The sequence below is a fragment of the Ambystoma mexicanum genome, chromosome 12 (assembly GCF_040938575.1).
Source record: "Ambystoma mexicanum isolate Mex_15411 chromosome 12, UKY_AmexF1_1, whole genome shotgun sequence".
NCBI classification, from domain to species: domain Eukaryota; kingdom Metazoa; phylum Chordata; class Amphibia; order Caudata; family Ambystomatidae; genus Ambystoma; species Ambystoma mexicanum.
The window spans coordinates 855167314-855194276 of record NC_090936.1 but is presented as its reverse complement, the minus strand read 5'-3'; the positions used below and the strand labels follow the sequence as shown (position 1 = coordinate 855194276).

Below are 26963 nucleotides of genomic sequence, written 5' to 3'. Positions count from 1 at the left end.
CTCTGTGACAGGTGTAGCTCCACTCTCAATTGTATAGCCATATCCAGTCTGGGCCTTGTCTGCAAAACAGGTTAGGACATCACATATAATTCGGTCCGCTCATTCTGGACCTTACCTGGTTTGTGTCAGGCGGCAGAAGTGCAGGGCGTCAAGGGAGACCTTTGATGAGGGAGCATCTGTCCGATAGATGAAGCGGTCGGGCAGTCTGGGACTAGATGGGCACGTATCTCTTGGTCCATAGTAGAGGACCGTTACATCAGTGGATATCTGCCTCTGCGGCCTTGATATACTGGCAGTTCATGAAGTTTGCCCCGTCTCAGCGGCATTAGCTCCACCGCGGCAGTGCTGTTGTGGCATCGGTGGTCCCCTCGGAGCCTCCTCACGTGCCGCAGGCCACCTCCAAACGGCGATGCATCCCAACAGCCCACTGTAGCCCGGGCAGGTCAGAGAGCACCTCTCACTCAAAACACATAACACAGTACGTGGTGTGTGCACCAGTTCACGGGTTTGCGGTGTAGGAGATGTTGATCAGCTGCTGTGTAATACAGCAGGTTAGAATGCAGCTTTCCTGGCTCTGGCAGAGATTCACCTCAGGCACTCATTTCTCTGCAGTAATCCACCCAGTCTACAGTTACTGGCCGGTGGCCATTTTGGGCAAGCACCGCTCATGGAGCACACCGTTTTTGGCTCCAGTTCTCTGACAAGAGTTGGATTTTGCTAGGCACACTTTGCCTAGCAGTTCTCCATATGTTCACCTTCCTGCTGTTGTGTTTAATCCGCCACGAAAACAGGATAATATTACAGGATATTGCTGGTGGCCACGGGAGCTCTCGGGTACTCACGTCCTCATTGCTTGCCATTGGCCATGACCCCCCAGTTAGGTTATTTTTGGACAGCAGACTGATTCTCCTAGACGTTGATTCACGACTGATGGCCACCTTAGTAGTCTAGGTAGGGCACGCCCAATCAGCCCATTTCCCTATTGCTTTTTCTAATAAATCTTTTGGAGTCCCTGGTCACCCCTCTGTTAAGTACCTTTTTGGAAAATTCATCTTTTTTTTTTACTTTTGTCAATCTGGATTCCACCTGGGGTGAGGCATGGATTCTGTTCTTGTTTCAGTTGTTGACGATCTGGCACGGCTTCATGATCAGGGTGGTGTGAGGGTGCTGGACATACTCAATTTATCGACCGCATTTGACACCTTTGATCATTCAACCATGTTGTATCGCCTGGCTGTTGCGGGCTTAGTGATCTCAGTACTGTCCTGGTTTAGGTCACTCTCTCTTCCTCATTATCGTTCTGCTCCAACGTCTTAGCTGTGGTGTCCCCCAGGGCTCCAGTATTTCTCCCATCTTATTTAAGGCTTATATTCTGCTAAACTCATCCTCTCCCAAGGCTTACTGTGCTATTCATATGCAGATGATACGCTCAATCTGAGACAGCAGCCCACCTTTGGTCCTGCTTGGAAGCGCTGGGAAACTGGATGAGGGGCAATTGGCTGAAGTGAATGTGGACAAGACTGAGGTGCTGGTGGTAGGTCCCCCTTTGACTACCACCTTATCGACTCCATCTCTCCCCCCACACTTGGCCCACTCCCGCTGCGTGTTCCTATGGTTAAGGATCTGCGTTTCAAGATTTCAGCTTCCTTAACGGCAGAAGCCGAGGTGAGTGCAGTGTGCCAATCTGGTCATCAACAGTTGAAGGTGCTCTGGAAAGTTCTTCTGTATTTGCCACCTCACCTACAAACCCCTATTGTGGTCTCACTGGTTTCTGGCTTTCTGGACTATTGCAATTATCTTCTTGGCTCAGCCTGCATACCTCATTTGACGTCTTCAAGTTCTTCAGAAGCTTGCGGCTAGAGTTGCCACTGAATTCCCTTTTGGAGTCTATTCTTTGGTCACTCAGTTGGCTCTCTGTGGCTAAACAAATTACTTCAAAACTTTATGCATAGTCAATCGTGCTTTCTAAGGCAGGGGTGCCCCTGCCTCTACCTCTACGTGTCCTCTTGAACCCTGCGTTCTCAAGGTGCTTTCCTTATTCGGGGTCCCTTGTGTCAAATTGGGGTTCGTGCTTTTCAGAGTGGCAGATGCAAAATTATGGAATAAGCTTCCATGTTCACTTCGGGCCACTGAGAACTATCTTCTTTTTAGACTCTCATTGAAAACATTTCTCTTCTAGTTCATCTCAACTCTCGGCTTGATGGTTTGCCTGTTTTTAGGTTTTATAGCGCTAAGATGCCTTTTTGGTGGACTATGCACTCTAAAAATTCAGATAACATCACATTGTGATTGCCCTTCTTTTTTCCTTAATCAACATATAGTAAAATGTCCTCTGAGTGTCTATGCCCTTCGTATGATCCACCACCATACTCTTAGCATGGAGACTTGGTAAAGACTGTCTCTTTCCAGAGATCCGGGATACTGACTGTACATCCTATGTGGTAGAATGATACAACGTAGACCAACATTCTACATTTTTGCTTGGTTATTATTTATTTTGATTTATTGGTTATATATGGCGCTCGTACAACAAGACAGTGTTTCAAAGCGCCACAAGGCAAAGGAAGGGACAAGGGGAGCGAATACAATGCAAATGAAAATTAATAAGAAACAAACAGCGGTCCTACTAGGCCTTGTGACATTCAGAACCTGCAAGTGCAGAGAAAGAGGAGTTGGTGGGGGTGGAGGGGATAGGGCGTGGGGTGTAAGTGCTAAATAGTCCCCTTGGGGGAAGTGCCAGAGGTGCCTGTTGTTGCCTGTTGGGGAGGCAATAGTTAAGTTCAAGGGCAGAGGCATCCCAAGCCAAGAGGGAGGTCTAACACCCATCAAGTAAGGGCAGGGCTGAGACAACCCAACTAGAAGGTGTGGCCCGCAAGCCAGGGCAGTATAGATGGGTGCGGGGAGGGGTTGGTGGCATTTGGCCAAATGGCCAGGACCCTAATGTGTTCTTGAGGGACTGGGCAGCCAAACTCTGCGGCTGTGTGGGATGGTTATCCTGGGAGGGAGAGGGAGAAGAGAAGGGTCTTGAGTTGTTTGTGTATCTTGAGTTTCAAGACTGAGAAAGAGAGGGAGACTGTTCCAGAGGAGGTAGCCAGCCAAAGAGAGAGATCTGCCCCCAACTCTCTGCTTGGAGAAGCATTTGACGAGCAGAGAGATGGAGCTAGGAGAGCAAAGGAATCTGGAGGGAAGAGTATTTAGTGAGTGAGCGTTGCAGGTAGCGTGGTCCCAGGCCCCAGACAGCCTTATGGATGATACAAAGGGTCTTGAATTTGATCATTGCAGCAACTGGAAGCCAGTGGAGAGATGTTAGCGCTGGAGACATGTGGTCCCTGGGCTTGAGGCCAAGGTTAAGTCTTGTAGCCCTATTCTGGATCAGTTGAAGAGGGCAGAGGGAAGAAAGAGGTAGGTTGAGAAAGAGGCTGTTGCAATAATCCAGCCTGGAGAGGACCAGAGCTCTAGTGACATTGGGCTTCTGGGTGAAGGCGAGGAAAGGGAGAGTGCCTCTGAGGAGGTGAAGTTGAAAGTGGGCCTTCTTGGCAAAGTCCAAGATGTGAGATGAGTCAAATATGACACAAGATTTCTGGCTGCAGTGGAAAGAGAAGGAGGAGAGCCTAAAGAGGGCAGCCAGTGAGAAGGAGGGAAACCGAGAGTTGGTATCCTGATAGGAAGAATCTCAGGCTTACTGGCATTAAGACAGAGATCTTTGGAGGTGCACCAGGACTGAATAGCAGACAGGCAGTCTGGGATGATTAGGATGAGTTAGAAATGAGGAGGGGATGGAGCGGTGCAGAACACCACATGTAGAGAGAGTGGTGGTGGTGGTGGTGGTGGTGGTGGTGGTGGTGGTGGAGGAGAGGGAGCCCATTCGACCCTGAGAAGGGCGGTCAGAGGAAGGAGGTTGTCCAGTGCCCTGTCTGAGATACCAAGAGTATCTTGGAGCCGCTTTGAGGATAGAACAGTTGACCTTGTCAAAGGTGGAAGATAGGTCAAGGAGAATGGGAACAGCAGAAGTTAGTCAAGGTTTGGAAGCAGCTTCTTGCTGGTTTCAGGAGAGCAGTTTCCGTACTTCTGGAATCCCGTGTAAACAACCAATGAGGTAAGTGTGTTGGGTGAGGAGTCGGGAGGAGAGATGCAGGTGGAGGCAAACACAGCAACTGTCATTCATTTAATTGTTTGGATGACGGCGAAGGAGGCTTCCAGTGCTGGTGGAGGCTTGGTCAGGGTGCCGAGAGGTCCCATGTGAGAAGAGAGTAGAGAGTGGGCAAACCAGGAGAGAGGGGTAGTGAGAGGATTGGAGACTGGGAGATCAGCAGGGATGAAGGCAGCAAGAGTGTGTCCGGCACAGTGGGTAGGGCCGCAGGGGAGAACAGTGAGTGAGTGAGTGCGTGAGTGGTACACGGATCACAGAAGAGTGAAGAGATGGGAACAGTGGAGTCAAGGTGGATGTTGATGTCTCCAGGGAGGAGGAGTTTTGCGGTACAGGTCAGAAGGGAGGAGGTGAAGTCAGAAGATTCTGAAAGAAAATCAAATTACAAGTGAGAGACAGACATGGTGTCAAGAGTAGACGGACAACTTTGGGTACAGTGTAACACATTTATTAAGTTGAGGTTAGTCAAAGGCCTAACTGTCCCTAACTGTCGGATTTCCCTCAACTGATGGATCTACGGAAGTCTTTGTCAGTAAGTCCCAAAAGAAGTATGTCTGTGTAAACACCTATGCTTGCCTTCACTTCTAATAACAAAAGGGTGTGAAGGGCTATTCTCAAATAACTAAATGGTGTCCAAAAGGTAAACGTGGAGCTGATGTTTGCCCCTTTCTTAAGATCCGGGTACAGTTCCACATACTTGCTGGTTTCCACAATTGTTCACCAACGCTTTGGATTCCCTTCCGCAATTTCAAAGCAAAGATCAATTCACTATAGTTTGGAAAGGCTTCTCAGGGTTCCCTTTCCCCAAGCTCTTGCCTCCTCTTGGCTTCACACAGTTCAATAGGCCTCTCAGGACTCCCCTCCCAAAGCGCGAGCCTCTTCTGCAGTTTATTCTTAACTATTCACCTTTGGGTTTCTCCTCTGTTCAATTCACTGTCTTTCAACATTTTAGGGTTTTTGCTCCCACGTCACTCTTTGCGTAGCTCCCCTTTTTAACCTGTGCCTTTTGCTGGCACCTCACACTGCGCTTCCGTGCCCAGCTCCCCTGTTCCCTGCTGCCCAGTATCCTTTCTTTGATACTTGCAGGGGTTTTGCGAGCATTCAGAAGCTTTGTTTCCCATCAAACATCACATGGTTTCCCTTCCCTGCTAATCACCCCGCTGCCACTGCGACTGGTGGCCTGAGCCTCCTGAATTTTACAGGATCTCAGGCCCTTCCTCCCAGTCAAAACCAGCACCCCTCCCCCCACTGCACTGCCCGTGGGCCCCACTTGGTGGCGCCACATCCCACCTTGAGAGTCCCCTGTACCCGCACTTAGCCTGAGGCTCTCCTGCACGGTTCCCCTTAGCACTTGTTTACTTCTCTTTCCCCTGTTCCATCCTCTGCACTTCTCCTCAATGCACTTTGACGGCCGAATGCCACAAGGCGTAGTAGGACCACGACTGTATATTACGGTTTGCCATTGTTTTTATTTCCCCTGTTCACTTCCCATTTAGCCTTGTGGTGCTTTGAAACACAATTCTGTTGTTTAAAGCGCTTTAAAAATGTTCAATAAATAAATAAATACCACGCTAGGATGCATTATAGATTCCTTATACAGATTCATCCAGAGTCCTTATACAGTTTCATCCAGAGTCTGTTCCCTATGCAGTTGTGTTAACTCTGGGCCAAATGTATGCAACATGAATTTTGACATAACCGACTAAGTCTGGGGGGATATGTGCATGCAGACCTGGATGTTTTCCTACAATTCCTGATTCCGCTTAATATAGCAAAAAGTATTGTACAGGTATCACTTCACTCTGGCTCGGCTGCACCTATTCTCTTAGTCAAACACGGACCACTGCCCCAGTTCTGGGGAAGATAATGCTGGCTATTTCCATATGATGTAGAGATGCCCCATTCTTGTTGGGTATTGGGAGGAGGTATGTGCTACTATGGAAGACTTGATCGACAGAAGGTTAGAGGCCACCCTCTTGCACTGCCTATTTCACGTGTTTGACGATCTAATGAGTCCTAAGCGAAAATGTGTTACTACATGTCTGTTAGCGTTGGGGTGTATGCTACTGTACTGGCTTATACCTATCATTCCGACATCTCAGCAGTGGTTGCCAACCGACACCGCCCCAGGGTTGTGTGGCAGCCGCTCTGTGCTTTCCTACTTTGCAATCAGGATGACTATTGAGCCAACGCTATGTGTCTGTTGGTTTTAGTCCCATGGCATATTCATTGTACTGCTTGACTAACTGTCTCTGCCAATGCTTCCATCCTGTTTCTTTATTTCTGAATGATTGTGTTTACTTATTTTCCCGTGCCTGCTGTCATCTGTATTGATGTTTGATGCTGCTATGTTACCTATACGGTGTTTGTGTTATGATACCAAGTGCTCAAATAAAGAAAGTTAAAAAAAATAAGAAAAAAGTAGGCTTGATATTTAGGGAGACTGTCCCTGTGAGTTCCCTGAATATCAGCACTAATGGGCCGGAGACTATTTTCAAGGAATGGTGGGCTCTTGGTTCTCTGGGTATCACTGGGACGGGGGAGGTCCCTCTCAAGTAAATCGTGACTATTTATCTGACTTGAACATTCCCCTGGACCCCACCCGGATCTCCCGCAACTCCTGTTTCCTTAGCTGTGGTTGGAGTGCGTCTCAGGTTCTTCCTGGGCTCTCAAGTCGGCTTCCTGCTCACACACGTCTTCTGCGTGTCTGTCTTCCTTGGTTCCTATCACTGTGGCTCTGCTGCACCCTTCTGCTTGCGGTGGTCTGTCCGCAGTATGTGGACCACTTGGTCCACTGCCTATAGGTCGTGCCACCACTGACTTCCTTAAAGTGGATTTTGGAGTCTGGTCAGTCCCGACTCACAGTGAGCCTCTCCGTATCCTGCTCAATGTTCTCCCTCTTGAGGCCCCACTGCCTCTCAGTAAGTCGTCGTCGTCTTCGAAGGAGTCGTTTTTTCAATCTCTACTATACAGCAGGGTTCACCCTACGTAACGTCAATGTCTCGTTCCGGTATTTCGAGGTCCTCTTCATGCTACCTTGAAGCCACCTCGTCACAGTCCCTTGGTAATTCATCCTAGGGTTATTCATGTTTCGCTGCATCTTCTTTGTCACAGTTTTGTTAGATCTTGCAGGTGATACAGAAGAAACTTTACAACAGCACACTGTTAGGCAGAATTGCATGCAGTACCCTATGGGACCACCACATACAATTAGGACTACAGGTGTAAGCAAAAGCCAACCTTTAGTATAAGTCTATACTACACAGTTTGTGGTAGCGAGCTGAGCAGCTAGGCTTATCTCAAGAGGGAATGTGAGCAGTACAAGAGGTTACACAGAAGTCTTACAATCACAGTGGTTTGAGTAGACACTTATACTCAAGGTTTCTTGGTAAAACCCTTATTAATTTATTACACAATCATTTAGAAAAATTCACTAGAAGGAGATAACTTAATATTATACACAAACGCACTTCAATAGCAAACCAATAAGTTTCTGAACACATTAGGTTCCCCTGAAATAGGAGCAAAATGGCATTTCAGTTCCTTTCAATGGGAGCAAAAAGGCACAAGTTAGCAGAATAGATCACAAATACTTTCTTAGGCGGTGCAAATAGTTACAGTTCACTAGAGGACTCGATTCAGTTCAATAGGCATAGGCCAAAGTCAGTGGTCTAGAATCTTGGATAGGAAAGAGCAGTTCTTGAAGTAAACGGTAAAGTCTTTGCCAAAGTTCTCAAAAGTAGTTTGTACGAAAAAGGATCACATGTTGGGTCACAAGCTGATTAGGCCTGTAAATTGGGAAAGTTCCACAAACTTTCACCGCAAGAGAAGCATTCTCTCAATCGGGTTGGCAAAATACCTTAGTATGAAGCAAAAGATGCAGCTGAAGACGTTGGTTCCTGGCAGTTCCTGCAGATCTCACTGTTCTTGAGCCTCGGTCGTGGGGACAAGAGGGAGGATGTCGGGGGACTCCTGGACTGCACGGGATCGTCGGAAAACATTGACAAAATTGAGTCACTTCAGTTCAAATAGCTGTTCATCAAGCACACAAGCTGGTGTCCTTCCCCCTGGTTAATCCTAACTAGCTTCAAGAATGGTATCCAGGTGGCTTACAAGTTGATTGGTCCCACCAACTCAAGGAAGAAGTAGTCTTAGAAGGAGCTTCTCTGTCGAGATGAACTTGGCAATTCTGACCTGCAGCAGGGCTTCACCGGGCAAACCAACGGTCCAGGAGTTGCAGCAGCCGTCCTCTTCCAGCTTCTCTTCGGTTCTTTCGTTCCAGTGGTCGACTGTTTTCCAGTCCATGAGACTCGCCTTTTAAACCGTTTTCTCGCATTCATTCCAGCCTAGCTGCCACTCACCCAGCAGGGTGGCTGGCCAATCATGCCAGAGTGCATTTGGGGTCTCCTAGGAGACTAAGCACAGGGAGTTTCGGGCACCCCCCTCACTTCCTGCCCACCACAGACACTCCGACACCAGAGGCGGTCTTCAGTCCTGAAGCCTGCCAAAGGAATGAAAACAAAGGGACCAAACCTGGTTTGGCGTGCAGAGACAAACACTAGAAGGACCTTTCCAAAAAGGAATGGTGAAAAAAGAAGACCGGGACCCATTTAAACAAAGGGGCTTAAGGCGCCATCTTGAAAAACATGTTGTAAAACCACTGCCACCAGCCATTTCGATAGAAAGGGTAGCATTTGACTGCTACATGAGTTTCTAGAAACGGGATACTAGGTAACCCCTCCAGCACGCACTAGGAAGATAGTGTGTGCTGGGTCTAGGAATTTAAAAAGACTAGTAACAATTTAATTTTACATTCTCTGGGAAACAATAGTTTATCCCAGAGAAGGTATTTAAACCTCTGGGAAGTCTAAAAAGGCATCCTTGTGTCACTGCACTGAGGGTGCTGTGTAACGCACATGAAAGGATGCCTATGAAGTTATCTTAAAACTCCATAATCAAAGAACACAAGAGTAAAACATACATCAAAATACATGAGTGGGAAAAAAGGCTCACTCTTTCAGATAAAAAAAATCAAGTTCTCAAAATCCAGCCAAGTTCCTGGGGGTCTCCAAGGTGAAGGCTATTACCACATTTATGAGAATTCTCCCTAACACACAAACTAGTACTCTCAGAATGGTTATTAGATGGATTAGCCATGGGCGTGGGTTGTAAAGGAAAGGGTTTAGGGAGGTTATTCACTGCATGAGATTCCTCTTTCCCATGAGGGGAGTCTCTCCCTATGAGGTCCTCCCGCATGTTACCACTCCTAGGGGTACTTTTGGGTAGCAGCCTCACCTCCCTACCCTTAGGGAAGGGCTCCTTTCTGGCGAAAAGTGACGAGATCCCCTAAATCTTCATAGTATTAGTGGCATGGTCAGGTAGATTCGATTTCGGACAGAGGGCATTTCAGGGTTCCAGTAACGTGAATTCCTGAATACTTAATGCTTTTTTCCGCCCATATATAAGGGCAAGATATTCACACCACCTGAAGTTTAGCTTCCAACAGAGTTCAGTAGTTCTATTTGTGCGCATTTATCTTCAGGCCTGCCATGGAGCCGAAGGCTTGAAGTTCCCTGGTGATTGTCGATCGTGTTGTCTCCGGACTGGCGATCGCAAGGAGCATGCCATCCTCGAAGGCCATCACCTTATGCTCTACTCCCTTCCCCCCAAAGCTAATGACCTTGATGTTTGGTGCTGACCACAGGTGTGACGGAAGCTGTTCCAAGTGGATTGCATAAAGAAGTGGGAAAAGTGGACACCCCTGTTTGGTACCCCGGGACACGCGAATGCCCTTGGATAAGGGGCCATTGATTGCTAGGCGCAGGGAGGGAGATTGTTGGTAGTTGGCTATAACCATACATGGGAATTTAGACCCAAACCCCATAGCCTCTAGCATTTGAAAAAGAAAAGGCCACTCGACTCGGTCAAACACCTTTTTGGCGTCCAAGGCCAACAGCACGGCGGTGGGGGTTCTTCGTTTCGTTGCCTTTCTCAATAAGGTGGCAGACTTGTCGCCTGTTGAGGGTTGCCAGTGGTGGATGAAGACCGACTGGTCCGCATGAACCGATTTGGGTAGTAATTTTTCTAAGCGGGTTTCCGAAATCTTTGTATATAATTTGGCATCAATATTATTCAATGCAAATGGCCGATACGATCCGCACAGCGTGGTGTCTTTGTTTACTTTTGGAAGGAATGCTACTTTCGCTTCCTCCATCATCGTGGTGATGCGCCTCGAGCTCCTAAATGAATTGAACAGTGGAACAAATATCGATCAGTGTTTCTTTAAACTTTTTGTTAAAACTCCCTGAGAAGCCATCTGGTCTTAGGACCTTATTCCTGGGCAAGGAAAGAATCGCGGCCCTCACCTCCTAAAGGTTAATCTCATCCTCTAGTTTTGTTTAGGGGACATTCAGAGAGGTAAGAGCCCTGGGCCTCCCCCCTCTGAGAGTCTGATGTATACAGTGCTGAATAAAATTCAGTGAAAGCTGCTATATCCTTTGTGGAATAGCTTACCCCCTCTTGTCCTGGACGCCGCTCCTCCTTTTTTTTTTTTCTTCTAATTTGCCACGCTAGTAATCGGTTGGTCTTGCTTGCCTTAACGTAATACCTTTGTTGCAGGTATAATAGGGAGTTTTCTGCTTTCCGCGTCTGAAGACTCTCCAACTGACCCTTTATTTATCTATAATCTTTTCTGACCTCCTTCCTGGCGTTCTATCCTCCTCCGCATCCTCGTAAGGAAGAGGAGAGGCTCCATAGGTTGGATCCTAGGAGAGCTTTAAGTTTCCACATCTCGCGCATGTCCTGGGTCAGAGTGGACGATCAGCTCTTTGTAGGATACGCTGGAAGGCGTTTGGGTCAAGCTGTTACTAAGCAGAACTTGTCCAGATGGATTATCCTGAAAATCTCTGAATGTTACCGTCTGGCGGGTAAGGGGTGTGGCTGCTTCTACTGCTCTGCAGAGGGGTGTTCCCATTCGTAACATTTGTGAAGCAGCCACATGGGCCTCTGTCCATACTTTTGTAAAACGCTACTCCCTGAATTCTATTCATGGGCAATATTTGGCCTTTGGCAAGGCGGTCCTCTATTCTGCAATTTAATTGGGCATTCTAAATTCTTTTTCCACCTCCATATGTTGGTACTGCTTTGGGAGTCTGTCATAAATGTGGAATACATCGCAGGACACAATCCCTTAGAAGAAAAAGTTACTTTATTACCTGGTAACCTTCTTTCAATGGGATGTTCCTCCAACATATTCCACATCGCACCCTCCCAGCCTGCCCCTCTACAGAATTTCTTATGCGGTTGCAGCTTACATTTCTGCAAGGCTTTCTGTAGTCATACTGGCAGAAGATTGGTGCCACACGTTCTTGGAAAAAACTACAACTGAGGCTAAGGCCGTCGTGCGTCCTACTTATAACATCCGGTGACGTCGGCTCTCGACGGAGGCCCTCGAGGGACGGCGGAGGCCCTCGAGGGACAGCGTATCGACGTCATCGACATAGGACTCCGACGCCGACATTTTTTCTGAAGCAGCACAGCTGTGGTGATTACCTGTCATAGATGTGGAATACGTCGGAAGAACATCCCATCGAAAGAAAGTTACCAGGTAAAAAAGTAACTTGTTCTTCTTGCAGTGCCACTACATCTGGTTTGTCCCTGTCCAGGAATTGCTCCAGCTTATTTCTTTTGGCCACGGAATTCAGCCCCCTGATGTTCAGAGTGATCAGTTTGAATGACAATCTATTCCCCCATGTCCCCATTGGGTCTGGGTCACCTTTTAACTTGCAAGTCCAAACCCCCTTCCCTTCTCTCCACCCCCCCCCTAATTGCTGCCTTCTCCCCCCTTGCCCCTTTTCCTCTTTCCCCCCCCCCCCCCTTCCTCCAACCCCTCTGGCCGGCCTCAACCATCCTATCGATACCCCAGACAACAGGCCATGGGAGCTGAGCCCTCTTACCAACCCAGAGGAAAACTGTGCAGATCCACTACGACCCATGAAAGGAAACCAAAAGACTGTAACGCTGCCCACCATGATCTCCCTATGAGTCTGAACCCCCTCCCCCACCCCCGTACCCCCTCCTCTAGTGGTCCCCTCTCGGACCGATGATACTTCGTCTGTTGTAGTTTCACAGGGCACCGCATGGAAGTCTCATTGGATTTCACCCCTCCGGGCGCAACCCATTGTCTGCTCTCGTCAGGGCCACTTGAAGCCCTCTTCTTGTGGCTGATCGCTGTGACCATCGTCCACTCTCACAACTTCTGCTTGATTGGTGCTTGTATTGCAGGATACTCATACCTTCCTCACATGTGGTAACCCGGTGCTGCCTCCCCTCCCAAGAGAACAGGAGGCCAAAGCGGAAAGTTCACGTCACCTGGGCCTTCACTAGCTCCTTTACCACCGGGCCCATTAATCTTCTTTTCACCAGGGTGGTCTGCGCCAAATCTTGGAATAACTGGTTTTCTGACCCATTGGTCTTGATGGAGCCCGCCCTCAGGGAGGCCATGAGAATTTGCTCCTTCTGCATGTATAGCTGCAGCGCTACGACCACATCCTGTGGCCTTGCCCCCAGCTCTCCTCTCTTGGGCCCCACTCAGTGAATGCGGTCCAGCTGTATGTCAGCCCAGGTCTCTTCTAGGAGGTCCGCAAAACGTTGTTGAGTTGCCTTCCTTAAATCCTTATCAGCCACTCCTTCCGGCAGCCCTTTTATGCGTATATCGGATTTCCTCAAGTGGTTTTCCAGGTTCTTGCTCTGGATTTCTAGGTTTTGGGTGACCCTTGCCAATTGTTCAACCAGGGAGTTGTTCTTCCTGGTGGCCTCTGCTAATTCTTGTCTGGCATTCTCTGCAGAGTCTATCCTCTCCTCCAGAGCTGCGAGGTCACTTTTTACCTCCTGCAAATATCAAGAGAACTCTGCCCTTATCATACTTGGCTGCGTCTGGAGCTTCTCGGTAATCTTCTCACTAAATGCCTGGCAGCACTGTTGGAAGGCCTCCTTGGTGACCCCTCGGTCTTTCATGAGGGAGGGAGGGAGGACCCCCCTGGGCAGCTGCCAGGGGTGGGACCCCTGTTCGCCAGGTAACATGGCTTCCCCATCCTTCTTCCACAACTTCTGTAGGTTGCCCTCCAGGGCCGTATTTGATGTTTTAGGGATGGGCAGCATGCCTTTATTCCTGTTCCTGGTCGTCAAGAGGCTGGGGGGATCAAACTCCCCCCTCTTCCCCCCCCCCCCCTACCTGGATTGCCTGTGGGTTCTCCCCCGTCAGACGGTTGGACTGATTGTGTGAGGCCACACCCCAGGCTCCCACTTCACCTTGTGTACTTTCCTTGCTGCTCGCCAATAGTCCACGTGTCATCTGCACTAGGCCCACCACGACTGTCGTGCTGCTCCACCTCTGTGCCCCTGTGATCTGGGCGCCTCTCCTGCCAGAATGACTCTCTGCTCCAAGACCACACTGCTCACTCCTGGGCCCTCGTGACTGTGTCCAAGCTCCCCTCACTCCTCCAGGGGTTTATTGCTTCCTCCTGGTCTGATCTTTATTGGTGTGCAGGGCTCTCCTGCCTCTACCAGTCCTGAGCACAGCCCCTATGCTCATCACCTGTGAAGATCTACAGCTGGGCCTCTCGTGAGACGTGATCCATGTTTGTGCTCTTCCTGGATGGTAGGCCTGCTCCTGCCCTTGCCGCCACTGGCCCCCCAACTCTGCCAAGGTCCACCAGAGGGAGTGGAGCAGTGCACTCTCAGCTGCCACAAAGCCCAATTGCCAGGTAGTTGGTCTGGTCTGCCACTGGGCCATGGACCCTGCCAATTACTCACTGGCACCTCCTGAGCCACCGGAGCAGGGGAATCACTCGCCGCCAAACCTACCCTCTGATCCACTTCACTTTTACTGCTATCCGGCCTGCTCCTCTGACCCAGCTTCAGAGCACTGCATCGTTTAATGGCCTCCGGGGCTCCACACCGCCTCCGGAACACGATTCCCAGTGACTGTCTTCACCAGTGTTACTGGCTTGCACACATGGTGCCCCACATCCCCGGACACCCGGGGAAGGTTCTTTAGCCACATGTTCCTCTGCAGGCACTGGCTGGAGTCCTGTTGCGGGCACAGCCCTAGAACCAGCCGCTGCACCACCATCCCCCGCTGCATCGGGATGGCGGGTGTTCGCAGACTGTACGGCAACCTTGTTGCCGGGTTGGGTTGCTCTGTGGCAGCAAGCTGTTAGTATTTCCCTGTAGGATCCGTCACCTGCTGTTAACATTTGAATTCCCTGCCTCTGGAGGTTGCGTCATATACAGCTTTACTGTGTAAGGTCCCGGGGTGACGAGAGCTCTGTGTTCACTGCTCTTGGTCCGATGGCCAACCTGATCTCCTGCTTTCTTTAGTTTAGCCTGATTTCTTTACTGAATATTTACTTTTTATTTCCAGAATTCTTTTTTAAAGAGTTATTTTTCTGTCTACAGTTTTCATAGAGGTTACATTTGATTCCCTGTATGCGCAGCCATTTGCTGCTCCAATATAACGCATGTGGCTCTCGCCTACAGTGTAAACACCAAATAAAATTGCCACCAAAATAAACTCTTATTTTTTAACTCATTGTTTTCTTTTATCAGCTGAATCTTATGAAGAACGTTTCTCTAAGTAAATTGTCATTTATTTCCACAGAAAGTCAACTGAAAAACAAAGTAATGAGACTAGAAAATGAACTTGAGGTATGTGAATTTAGGTGTTTTTATGGTTTTTCTTTTGTGTTTGATGTATCAAGATTGTGCATTAAAGTTAGCCCTCAATGAATCAGGCAAAATAAAATGAAATTCATTGAAGTTGATGTCCACAAATAGAAGTTCATTCATCAGTTTTAACTTTCATCAAAACTGTAAGTTTTGATAAGTGGCATCCCAGTTCAGCAAGTTTATTGGAGCACAGCACAGGAGTCAAATTCTGTTGATATTTGTGGAAATGTTTTTTTAATGGCACACTCAACCAGCATTTGTGCACAATTCATATATAGAGTTGCAGGTAGAAGATAAAGATGCCTGTGGGCTGCTAGTGCGCTTTATAAATCCAAACAAATAAAGGATTATCGATCATCACCCGACATAAGGGCCTGAACTGCTAGTGATGGCAGTAAAAGACTATACATAACATTATTGTTCATCTTCAAGGTAACCAATGCTTTTAGCACTATGTGATTGCTCTTGATTGTAGTTCCCTCCTTCTAGGTCTCCCACCATAACGCTCTCACAAGCATTTTTGAGGAACCAAATTCCATGTTACGCTTTATTTGGGTTAACCTGGGTTCACTTGACTGTGGTATTTTTTAATCATAATTAGATTATCCCAATTAACGCCAAAGTATTGTTAAAGAAAACTGAGGCCATGTACACAGAATACAAGGGTTGTATCCAGCCTTACATTTATGCAGTCCTTTGGCCTGCTTTAGTGCTGCTTACATTTTGAACTATTATGATATTTTTGTGTGATCATTCATTGCATCCCTTTCATTAAGGATGGTTTTACTTCATACTTTCACTATCCCCATCTCTAAAAGAGGTTTTCTCGGCCTCAAACTAAAGCGAAAGGGATTGTCAGTATGTCTGTCATATCCACCGTCCTGTGTCAAATCCTACTCTAAGCCTCACACTAAAACCGAAGAGTAAACTAGCAGAAAGTTACCTCTTGAGTGGAATGGCTCTCTTCTCCTGTTCTTATCCAGTATCCAATAGTTGTTTCCTCTCAACAGAAACTACCAGGGGGGAATGCCTATCTTCCCCTGTCTTACATGCTTCACCCAGTGTTTATCCATTGTCCAGGAAAATGACTCCCTTCTACTGATGTACACTTATGCAGTTCCCAATTGAACCATGGGGAGTAACTCTCTTCCCCTGGTGTCTTCAGCACAGCTCCTTGTCCGATACCAGGAGAATGAGTACCTTCTTCCTGGTATTGTTTAATACAGTTCTTTCTCAGTGATGTCGTTCCAAACCCTGCTCAGGAGGCCAGTGGTTTCCTCAATATCACTGTGCCGAAGAAGATTTCCTCTGATGTTTTCCTTTTTGTCTTCGGGTTCCATACCCTTCTCTGGTGGTCAATGGTGGTGATCAGTGGTTTCCTAGTTACCACTGCGAAAGAGGAGGATTTCCTCTGATGCTTTTCTCCTTGTTGGGGTCTGTGACGAATCCCAGGGTATAATCGCTGCCTCCATCGGAGGAGTCCCTTACCATGAGGCCAGATTAGGTGAGGCTGCTACCTGATAGTCTCCCGGTGGGTGGAGAATCTCATGGGAGGGGAAACCCCTGTGGGACCAGCGACGACCATATTGGGGGAACGCGGTATCCCTGCCAATTCCCTGACTGTAGACCTCCTTCCTACAACCTTAACAACCCCTTACCTAATGTGGTCATGAGTTATTGTCACCCTACCATTTCCCCGGAAGGTACTGGGATTATGAAGAGCACAACCGACCAAAGGGAGATCAAGGGTAGAAATACTGGGATGAGGAAGAATAGGAAGGAGTTGAAAGATATACTGCTGACAACCACTGAGGCAAGGAAGAGATGCAGAAGCACAGAGAGCACTAAGATGAACTAAATTGAACTGTCTAGTGGTTGCCAACTCCTTATTGGCCAAGGCAGTGTAGAAATAGAAGAGGGAAACCAGGAAATGTTGTTAAGCCCTCCCCCGAGGAGCCAGGAGCAGGGAAGCTGTCAGCTGCTGAGAAGGGGCTGTGGGCCGGTCCGCCCACCTGACAGACTAGGAACCTTTGCCAGCCAGCAAGGGAAAGGGAATTGGTAAAGGCTGCCAAATCCTTCACTGGCAGAAGGAAGGTACGATCCACACTGGAGGAACTGAGACACATGCTGTGTTCCCTGTTATCCAGGCTGGCGAATCAGATGCTTTGGAGAAACCGGGTGTCAACCCACGCTGTCGGACCAGACCTAGGATGTCATGAGGCAATGTTGAGACCGCTGCAACGCATGCTGAAAGCCCACAGCAGGAAGACGCAGTTCAGTGAATCTGCCCGAGCAAACCGGTAACGACACAAAAGGTACCTGTGTTACCGTAGAAGGTGGTAGAGATAAAGGAGAACAAATGAGGCATTTGGGGAAGGCAGAAGAACCCCATTTCCTTCGTACCAGTACTTGTGAAAAACTAAGACAGGCACATATGATAAACCGTGCCTGGCAGGTTAGTGAACCAGGCCTGGGTACGACCTGCGATAAACCTGAGAGGGGTTTGGAACCCATACAAAGTCTGAGGAAGTCCTGCAAGAGCAGCATACCAAGGTCTGGGACCCATACGGAGTCAGGGAACCCCCATAAGAACAGCACACAGGGATCAAGGACCCATATCAATCCTAAGAAGCCCACAACCAAAGGGCCTGGGGCCCACAGCATGTTGGGGAGGTCCTGAGACAACATAGTCCTGAGGTCCTGAGACAACATAGAGGGGTCTGGGACCCACACAAGAGCGAGAAAGAACAGTGGAAGAGACTCGCCCCTGATGCTGTGTTTTTATGAAATAAGATCAACTGTGAAAGAAAAGCGGAGAGAAGGCATTTACCCATTAATCCTGTTATGTTTGTATATACGTTTCAAGACATTACTTTTTTTTTTCCTCCAAGCTTTCTTTATTACTTTTTTATAGTCATAATCTCATACAGCAGAACACAAACTCAGCCCTCCCCACACACCCCCACCACCATGCCTCCGAACCCAGGACCCCACGTGAGCATGGTACATCGAAAAGGAGAGTTTACTTGTAACCCAAATTGTAAAGTCCAACATACGATAAATCAACCCTTTCCCCGACATTCCAACCGCCTATATACAAGTGTTTCAAGGTGCGACGAGGCAAAGGAGTGGGGAACAGAGGGAGAGACAACAATCTTACTAGGCCAAGTGACATTGAGATTGCGCAAGTGCAGGTGAGGGGAGGGGGGGCAGTGCTGTACATGGGATCAAACAATAACAGGAGGTGCACCCAGCAGGTGGCAAGTGCAAGGGTAAGTGCAGACAGCAGGTGTCCAATAAGTGCAGGTAGGGGGACTGTAGGGTTACAGATACAGACCCAAGTGCAAGGGTTGCCAGGAGGCAGTGCGGGTGTGCAACTAGGCAGGCAGGGAGGTGGGCCTGAAATCAGAGGGTGGCCAGGTGACCAGTAAAGTATTGGACAGGAAATCAGCAGGGGGGAGTTGGAGAGAAGGCAGAAGCAAAGAGGAAAGTCTTGAGGTGCTTCAGGAACCGGAGATGGTTCTCAAGTTTCAGAGAGGCAGGGAGGCTGTTCCAGAGGGAGGTCCCAGCCGAAGAAAGATCTACCACCAACTTGTTGCTTGGAGAAGCGACTCACCCTGAGGGAGGTGGAGGAGCAAAGAGCTCAAGTAGGAAGGTATTAAGTGAGAGTTGGAGGTATTTAGGACCCAGGCCCCAGAAGGCCTCGTGGACAGTGCAGAGGGTCTTGAACTTGATCCTTGCAGCCACTGGGAGCCAATGCAGAGAATTCAGTGCTGGAGAGATACGATCCCTGGGCTTGAGGCCAAGGACAAGTGTTGCAGTCCTGTTCTGGATGAGTTGCAGAGGGCGGAGAGTAGAAGCAGGCAGATTTAGGAAGAGGCTGTTGCAATAGTCCAGCCTAGCGAGAACCAGAGCTCTAGAGACAGTAAGCTTCTGGAGGAAAGAGAGGAAAGGAAGAAATACCTCTGAGGCGGTGCAGTTGGTAGTTTGACTTCTTAGCGACATCAGAGATGTGAGGAGAAAAGGAGTGTGTGGAGTCGAAGATGACCCGCAGGTTCTTAGCCTCACAGGTGGGAACAGGAAGAGGGCCAAGGGCAGCCGGCCAGAGAGTGACAGGAAAGGAGGATGCAGGTGTGCCGATGGGTGAAACTCTGTCTTACTGGCGTTAAGGCAGAGATCGTTGGCGGCACACCACTCCTGGACAGCAGACAGTCAGAGATGAGAGAAGGAGAATAGGTGGTAGAGGGTAGCCTGAAAACGAGCTGAAAGTTGGAGCAGAGTGTGGCAGTGCGGTGGGCGAGAGGTGCCAAGTATTGGTTGAAAAGCCAGGAAGTGAGGTTAGACCCCTGGGGAACACCACAGGTAGGGAGTGAGATAGAGGAAAGGAAGGATCCAAGGTGGACCTGGGAGGGTCATTCGGAGAGGAAAGAGGTCAGCCAGGCCAGGGTCTGATCGGTGATACCCAGGTTATCAAGGAGACGGTTGAGCAGGATGGCATGGTTGACCGTGTCAGAGGCAGAAGAGAGATTGAGTAAGATGAGGTCAGAGGGGAGATTAGAATCCAGGTTAGAGAGCACGTCTTAACTGATGTTCAGGAGAGCAGTTTCCATGCTTCTGGCTGCTCTGAAGCCAGACTGAGGGTCATGGAGACAACCAACAGATTCAGTGTGAAGTTTAAGCTGGGAGATGGCCAGCTTTTCCAGGAGTTTTCCCACAGGAAAGGAGTGATGGAGATTGGGCGATAGTTAGCCTAACAGGCGGGGTTGGCTGAGGCTTTCTTGAGAAGAGGGTGCACAAGAGAGGGCCACAGGTGGAAGAGGAAGGCTCTAGAGGTGGAAGAATGGTTGCAGAAGTCAGCCAGGACAGGAGCGAGGGTGTCAATGTGGTCCTTGATGGTTTTGGAAGAACAGGTAAGAACCTGTTTGACAAGACTTTCATAAATTGTATTGGTCTAGAAACCTCGTCAGGGGAGAACAAAGGAAAGTCGGAGGGAGGGAGGGATGAAGGAGGGAGGAGGAAAGGCTCTGTAGCATGGACGTAACAAACGTGTTACGTTTAAATCGGACAGAGTCTCTTGCGAACCTTGAGCCAGGCAGTTTCCTCCCAGGCCACACGCATACAATTTTTTATTTTTAGAAATTACAATCCTCCCTTCCTCTCACATCCGCCCCCGCTGTTCCTCCGAACTACCCCCAGCCCCCATCTGTTCAAGCAATCACATGTAACCTTCCCCCACACACCCAGCAGAACTCCAGTTATTCCTCTTCAGCATCGTTTCTGCGCATATGCAAAGGCAGAGGAGCCCAATAGTCCAATGGTTTGCTCCTGCTGGTTAACATTGTGGCATGGGCAGTTTTGCGTCTTTCACAGCAATTTAAACAAAATAGCCATTCATGCACTGTTGGGCCCTCCGTTTCTTCTAGGCCTTTGCTACCAGTGATCTGGCCACCGTGGAAGCCATTCCCAATAATTTTCATGTTGGATCAAAGAGAGCATGTGAATGCAGGCTAGGAGCCAGGCTACAGGGTAGCTAAGGGGACAATCACTGACCATTTTACCCATAATCTCGTGCGTTCACACCTAGAAGGGCCGCATATGTACACACTCCAATACCACATGTATACAATCTGCTGGGTCTACTTGACATTGTAAGCCTTTCGCAGGCCAATCCAGGTAGTACTTATTAAATTGGGCTGGGGTATAGTATACCTGATGTAAATACTTGAAGTGTATTAAACAATATCTATTTAGGGAGATTCTCTGGGATAACATGCATACCTGTTGCTATTGTGCATCAGGTAGTGCCCTCCCATCCGTCCCCCACAATACCTCCCATTTTGCTCCAAACGAGGTATGTCCCCCCACTTACAGCGCCTTTATGAGTTTATGGAGGGAAGATATCATCCTGGTAAGTTCAGGTGGGTTGACCACAAATCTACCCAAATGGGAGTGCTATGGAGCCTCTGGGAAACATGGGCACAGACCATGGAGGGTCTCTGTCAGCCGGAGTGCAGTAGCATCCTCACTGCATTCCAGGCACCTCCTTTCCTTCAGTGCATCCCCGGAGATGAATCTTCATCCTGTACCATATCCCCAGGAGTGTGGACACCCTGGTCCTAAAGACCTTGTCATGGGGGATCCCAATCCCATGCACAGCGTAAATAGCAAACTCTGGGTCAAACTTCCTCACGCCCTTCTCCCCGGACAAAGCCCGCTCCCAGGCCCAACACATGATGTCCACTGGCTGCACCTCCCTCGTGGTCACAATCCTCCTCCTCTTTGTGAGAAACCTGAAGGTGTCTCCCTGACTAGTCCCAATGGATCTATCATGCAGGTGGCCAGGACACGGCGATAGCTATTGGATCCAGTTCCTTGGTGTGGACCAGTGTGGGAGGATCACCTGGATGGGGGGTCCTCGGGGAGTGGAAGTGGGCCACTGATGGGTTGAGACACAGTATTCCCCTACTTGGAACACCTTTTCCCTATCCTACCACGTAGGATACTTGGTAACCCCACCCCACCGCCCTTTTCCCAAAACAAACACTTTCTCACGGCACGAAAGACAACAGACTAACACCAGAACCATTTACCTGACCTGTCCCAACGCAAGGGTCTGGCAAATACAGGCAATTGACCAGAACCTCAGACACCTGCCGGCCCTTTCCCTTTCCCAAAGGGATAAAAGGTGGAGCACGAGAGCACACAACGAGCAAGGTAGACCGCACGACGTGTCTGCTATCCCCGGGCGGCAGTCCAAGAGGAGGAGAAAGGCAGCGAGAACCGAAAGGGTGACAAGGAGGGAAGCGTCCTTGCCCTTTTCGAGCCAGGCCCACAAAGCCTCCGTGAAGGGAATCCAAAGACCACGAACAATAGCCAGCATGTATTGCAGCAGATATCCATGTTGCACAAGCCCTCCTACACTGATAATCGGGTCAGGGAGAAACGCTTACTCCTGTGGTACCGTCCTTGACTCCAAAGACAAGAAAATCCAAACGGTTAATCACAGCTGGTGAGTCGAAAGAAGACCCGCTAAGAAATGGCACTGTGTCGAACGAAAGTTGTGAATGGCAAATTAAGGGAAAATCAATGAACTGTTAATGCCTCAGGGGAAAATAAGCTACAGAGGGGTCCCGCACCACGTGGGTGCTCACTCGAGAGACTCTGGTTGATTCCCCTGTTGTTTGAACTACTGATATCAGAAGGCCTTAGGAGAGCTGCAAGGAAAAGGTCAAAGTGGTCATACGATGGTCTAGCAAAATCCCCCTGTACAGTTGAAAGTCTCTGACCGACAATCGGAAGATGAAGCGAAGTGAATCCCTCATAGTGAGAAAGTAGAAGGAACTGTGAGGCTGGCAAATGTGAACCCAACGGAGGGATGCCTACAGAACGGGGCGAAGGATGCATGATGCCCCAATGAACTTTGTGTTGACAAAGAGTGAACCCAGCAGAGGGATGCCCACATTGTCTAAAAGGACATTAAGACTTGTGAATGCAACAGTTGAAATTATTTAGGAAAAAGCCGCAGTGAACCCGACAGAGATGCTAACATTCGAGAAGGGTGTGAACATGGAAGAGGGGGATCCTGGGCTGAAAAGTCATCACCCAGCGTACATACGGAAAGGAACTTTTTGTTTGTTTATTTTGAACACATCAGGCTCTCGAAGGCAAGAGACTTTTTTTTTTCTTTTCATAAGAGACTTGTCCACCGAAGGTCCTGATACCCAGGGAAAGCTCAAGAGTGTGCTGTGCTCAGGAGTCCCGCCTTGTCCCGTGCTCAAAACGTGGGGAAGGGAGATACCCCGGCTACCACATCCTGCCTTATCATTTTGTGAACTCTTCTTTCTTATGAACCCTATCCCACACTTTTTGTATTGCTGACTCCTCCATTCCCATAAACTACCGAGCAATTGCAATCACTCCTTTCCTGGGCAAATTCCTGGAGAAGTTGGCTCTCTCTCAGCTGACCCTGCACACTTAATCTATTGGTTGCTTCCATGACCATCAGTCTGAATTAGAGCATCCAGAGGCACGAAAACTGCTCTTCTGAACACCTGTGAAGACCTGCTCTCAAACCTTGACACTAACGCTCCCTCTGTCCTCATTCTCCCCTCTGCCTCTGCCTTTGACACTGTAAACCACAACATCCTGATTGCACGTCTCTATGACACCCTGGGATTCACAGGTCAGGCTCTGGTGTGGTTAACCTCCTTTCTCTCCGACCGCCCATCCCAGGTGAAACTCTGAGCCTTTCTCTCGACTATCACTCTCTCAACCTGTGGCATCCCCTAGGGATGTAAGCTATGACCCTGGTTCTCCTGCGTACTCTCCCCTTAACGGCACTTGGTAAAACTGCAGAATTGTTGTCGGGCCTATTTGTTGTGTCTCAACTGTTTAATGTATTCTATGCACTTTCTCTGCCTGTGCAGACTATCAGTCTCAGAAATTCAAGGGCTCTGAGCGACTGCTGTTCTCTCCCCATGTCTCCCACCCTCCTTGTGCGCTTTGAAACTCTTGCCTGTGTATAGGCGCTATATAAAGAAGCAATACCAATTTATTTGTAAGGATTGGCAATAGTTTTTTGGGGGTAGGCCTTTTTATTTAACAAGGCGCCACTAGGACTGCCTTATTATTTGATGGTCGTAGCTTGCTCCCATCTTAGATTTAGGTTTAGATTAGGCGTTTTTCCAACCTACCTGTACAGTTTAATGAAAACCCTTGAACTGTGATCACGTGTCTTTCTTTACTGTTGCCACCATGAGTTCCTTACATCCCCCGTAGCATCCGTTTGAAGTCATCCAGCCATGTCATCGCCCTCTCCAATGTAATGTGTGCGGGTGATGGGTGCCACCACCAGGTGGCATATTGCATTTGTACTGCCAGATAGTAGACAAACGGATCAGGGTATTCCAGCCCACTTCTTCAAAATGTAGAGTCAAGGTATCGAGGGAGACCATAGTTTGTTTTCCCGCACACACCTGCCTCACAAGCAGGCTTTTTGCACCCTTCAAAACCAAGTTGGTGGAATCACAGGCACATTATTGAAAATATATATCCTCTTCGGGACCACTACCGTTTTGGCCAGAGAGATCCTCACCACCTGCGACAGCGGAAGGATACTCTACGTCTCCGCCTTGCTTTCTAGTTGGTTTAGTGCTGATAATTTATTTATATAGCGCCTATACACAATGTGATTCAAAGCGCTTCAAGGCAAGGGTGGGAACAAGGGAAAATACAATGAAATTCTTACAGGCAATGAACAGTAAGGATGTGAAATTAACTATCGTACTTGGCCTGACGGCATTTCAGATAGTGCAAGAGCTAAGACATAGATAAGGAAGGCAGGGGGAGGGGCAGGGGGGGGCATGGCGAAGCACGCATGGAGTGAGAACGCACAGCCACGCGACTCCCGCCCGAGATCCTGTAAATGATCCTGCAACGGTGCACACAGACTAATAAGACAGCAAATATATATAAATTAAGTTGGCAGAACCGGTTCCCGACCCTTAGGTGTCCTTCTGAGAGGAAAACGGACTAAGGGGACCACGGTGGCAGCTGATCTTCGGGGCCCCCCTGCATCCTCCAAAATGGCGCTGAGGGCTCTCTGAAGCGCGAACACCAGGGAGACCCGACATGGTTCCCCCTGCGTGTCCTCGAGCGCCTGAAACAGCTGAGGCGGCGGGAGGTGAGCCGTGCGGCCCCTGGGCCCGGGCACGGCCGCGCCGCTGCTCTTCACGGCCGCCGAGGATTCGCAGACTGATGGGCCCGTGCGGGCCAGTGGAGAGGCGGCGGCTGGGGAACGCGGCGGCGAGGGACAGAGCCCCCTGAGGTCGGGTAGGCGAACCGCGAGCTTGGAAAGAGGAGGCGGTGCCTGACTGTGAAAGCAGGACCCGGACTGCGGGCACTCGGGGAGTTGAACTGCCCGGAACGCCTGCGTCGGACTGGTGAGTGCTGCTGCCCCCGCCAGCCAACAATAAGGCTGGGTGCACGAGGGGCCCCAGAGGACACAATTACCGGATAACGGCGAGCGGGCGACAGCCGTCTCCCCCCCCTCCCCCCCACGGGACGGTAAGCAAACGGGGACACCCACAAATTATATGTAGATATTCCCCTTGATATCCTGGACTCCAGCGCATGCCAGTTAGTCCTGGTTGACCCCTTGTAAAGCTGTGGCGGTAGGGGAGCGGCGCCGTCTGCACACGAACATTCCACCTCCGGGGAGGGAGAGGCAAAATCAGCTCCCGCGGCCTCAACCCCATCAAGGACGCAAGTAACGGACACGGGCAGGACCACCTTGCCCACCAGTCCGGCTGCCACAGCCGACTGCTACACGGGGGGGAGAGGGGTTCGGGTACCCACCCCTCGGGGAAGCGAGATCCTAGACAAAATAACAGCAGCTCCAACCTAAAAGCAGACTGCGCGAGGAAGGGACAGGGACAGGGACAGGGACAGGGACAGGGACAGGGACAGGGACAGGGACAGGGACAGGGACAGGGACAGGGACAGGGACAGGGACATACCTCACGCCCGCATACCAACGAAGCCCGGCAAGAAAATGGAAGTGAAGACTAAACCGGTCACCATGGACACTTTTGCCAAAGCACCGGGAAACAAGCAGCTAAACCCACCAGATGTGGCAGCAGCGGAGGAGTGCACCCCATGCCAACCAGATAACAGCAAAGGTGGAGAGATCCTAGAGGCGATTGCCTCCCTAAAGACGTGCCTTGAAAACAAAATGAACATGGCTATAGGCACCCTGCAGGCATCCTTGGAACAGAAACTGGACAGTTATGGTGGATGTGGGCCTCCTTCGCCAAGATGCCAGGAACCTGACGGACAGGGTAACAACAACTGAACAGCAGGTACAGCAAAACACCACAGACCTCACGGTCACGAGGACACAAATATCAGAAGTGCTGCAGAGAGTCTGGTTCCTAGAGAGTCTGGTTCCTAGAGCGGAGGGCAGAAGATGCGGAAGGCAGGGCAAGGAGGAACAATGTCCGCATAATCGGAGTTCCGGAAGGAGAGGAGGGAAACGACCCCACAGAATATGTTGAAAATACGCTTCTTCAGGAAATCGGAGCGGGGTCATTATCCCAGGGCTTTGTGGTGGAACAAGCACACAGGGCACTAACTAGGAAACCTTGCCCCGGGGCCCCACTGAGAGCAATGATCGCCAGGATAATGAACTTTAAAGATCGAGAGAAAATACTGGCATTCTCAAGGGGAGGGGGAGAGATCACTAGAAATTCCTCCAGGATCACAATATATCCGGACTATACTGCCACTGTCCAGAAACAAAGAGCCCAGTTCGGCCCTACAAAAGAACGTCTCAGAAGGGTGGAGATGAGATACATGCTTCTTTTCCCGGCCAAGCTAAAGGTGATATACAAAGGGAAATCGTGCTATTTTGAATCCACGGAGGAAGCCCAAGCATGGATGGACGCGCAGGGGATCCCCCAGGTGGAACAGAGGGACGTTAACAACGGAAGGGGCCAACCCCGGTGAAAAGATCTGCAGCTAACTAAAAACAAAGACGCCAACATCTAATATACTAAGAGGGTCGGGAGGACAAAGACAACAGAAAGGAGAGACCAGCTCTACTCACAGGCTGGCTTGGGGGAAAAACCTAGCCCCCTAAGAAGAGAGCGATGCAAGTTCGGATACCAGTTTTAAGGAATCACGCTGCGGCGAGTCTGCTTTGCCCAGGCGAGCAAGACAAGAGAAGCGGCGAAGCCCGAGCAGGGGGAGGGTGGCTGGGCGTTTGTTTAAATGCTGAAGTTTGTGTTGAAGAAGTTATAGTTCATGTGTTGATTAACACCAAGTATGGCCGACTGGCACACGGCACCATCAATGGAGAGGACGACTTACGAGACTACAGAATGGTCCGAGTGGGCGGAGATAAAAAAGACACACAATGGCAAAATAGGGGGACCCATCCCGGAGGCAAAGACGGCGATAATCTGGCAAGCAAAGGAAGGCGTCAAGAACTGGGGGGGCGGGGGGAGAAGGAAAACAGGGTGACAAACAGAACGAGGCTATGGGACAATGGAGCCAAATGAACCAATGAAAATATGAACCCTGACGAAAT

At 49.5% G+C, this 26963-nt stretch overlaps 1 protein-coding gene across 2 annotated transcripts in view; it reads left to right on the top strand.

The window, feature by feature from the left end:
• The window catches only part of CEP290 (centrosomal protein 290), a 3224991-nt gene that overhangs the window by 103160 nt on the left and 3094868 nt on the right, over positions 1-26963 (top strand). For both annotated transcript variants that reach the window (XM_069629332.1, XM_069629331.1), the window contains exon 5: positions 14808-14854. In XM_069629332.1, coding sequence (XP_069485433.1) covers positions 14808-14854 — 47 coding nt within the window. The remainder of the gene's footprint in view (positions 1-14807; positions 14855-26963) is intronic.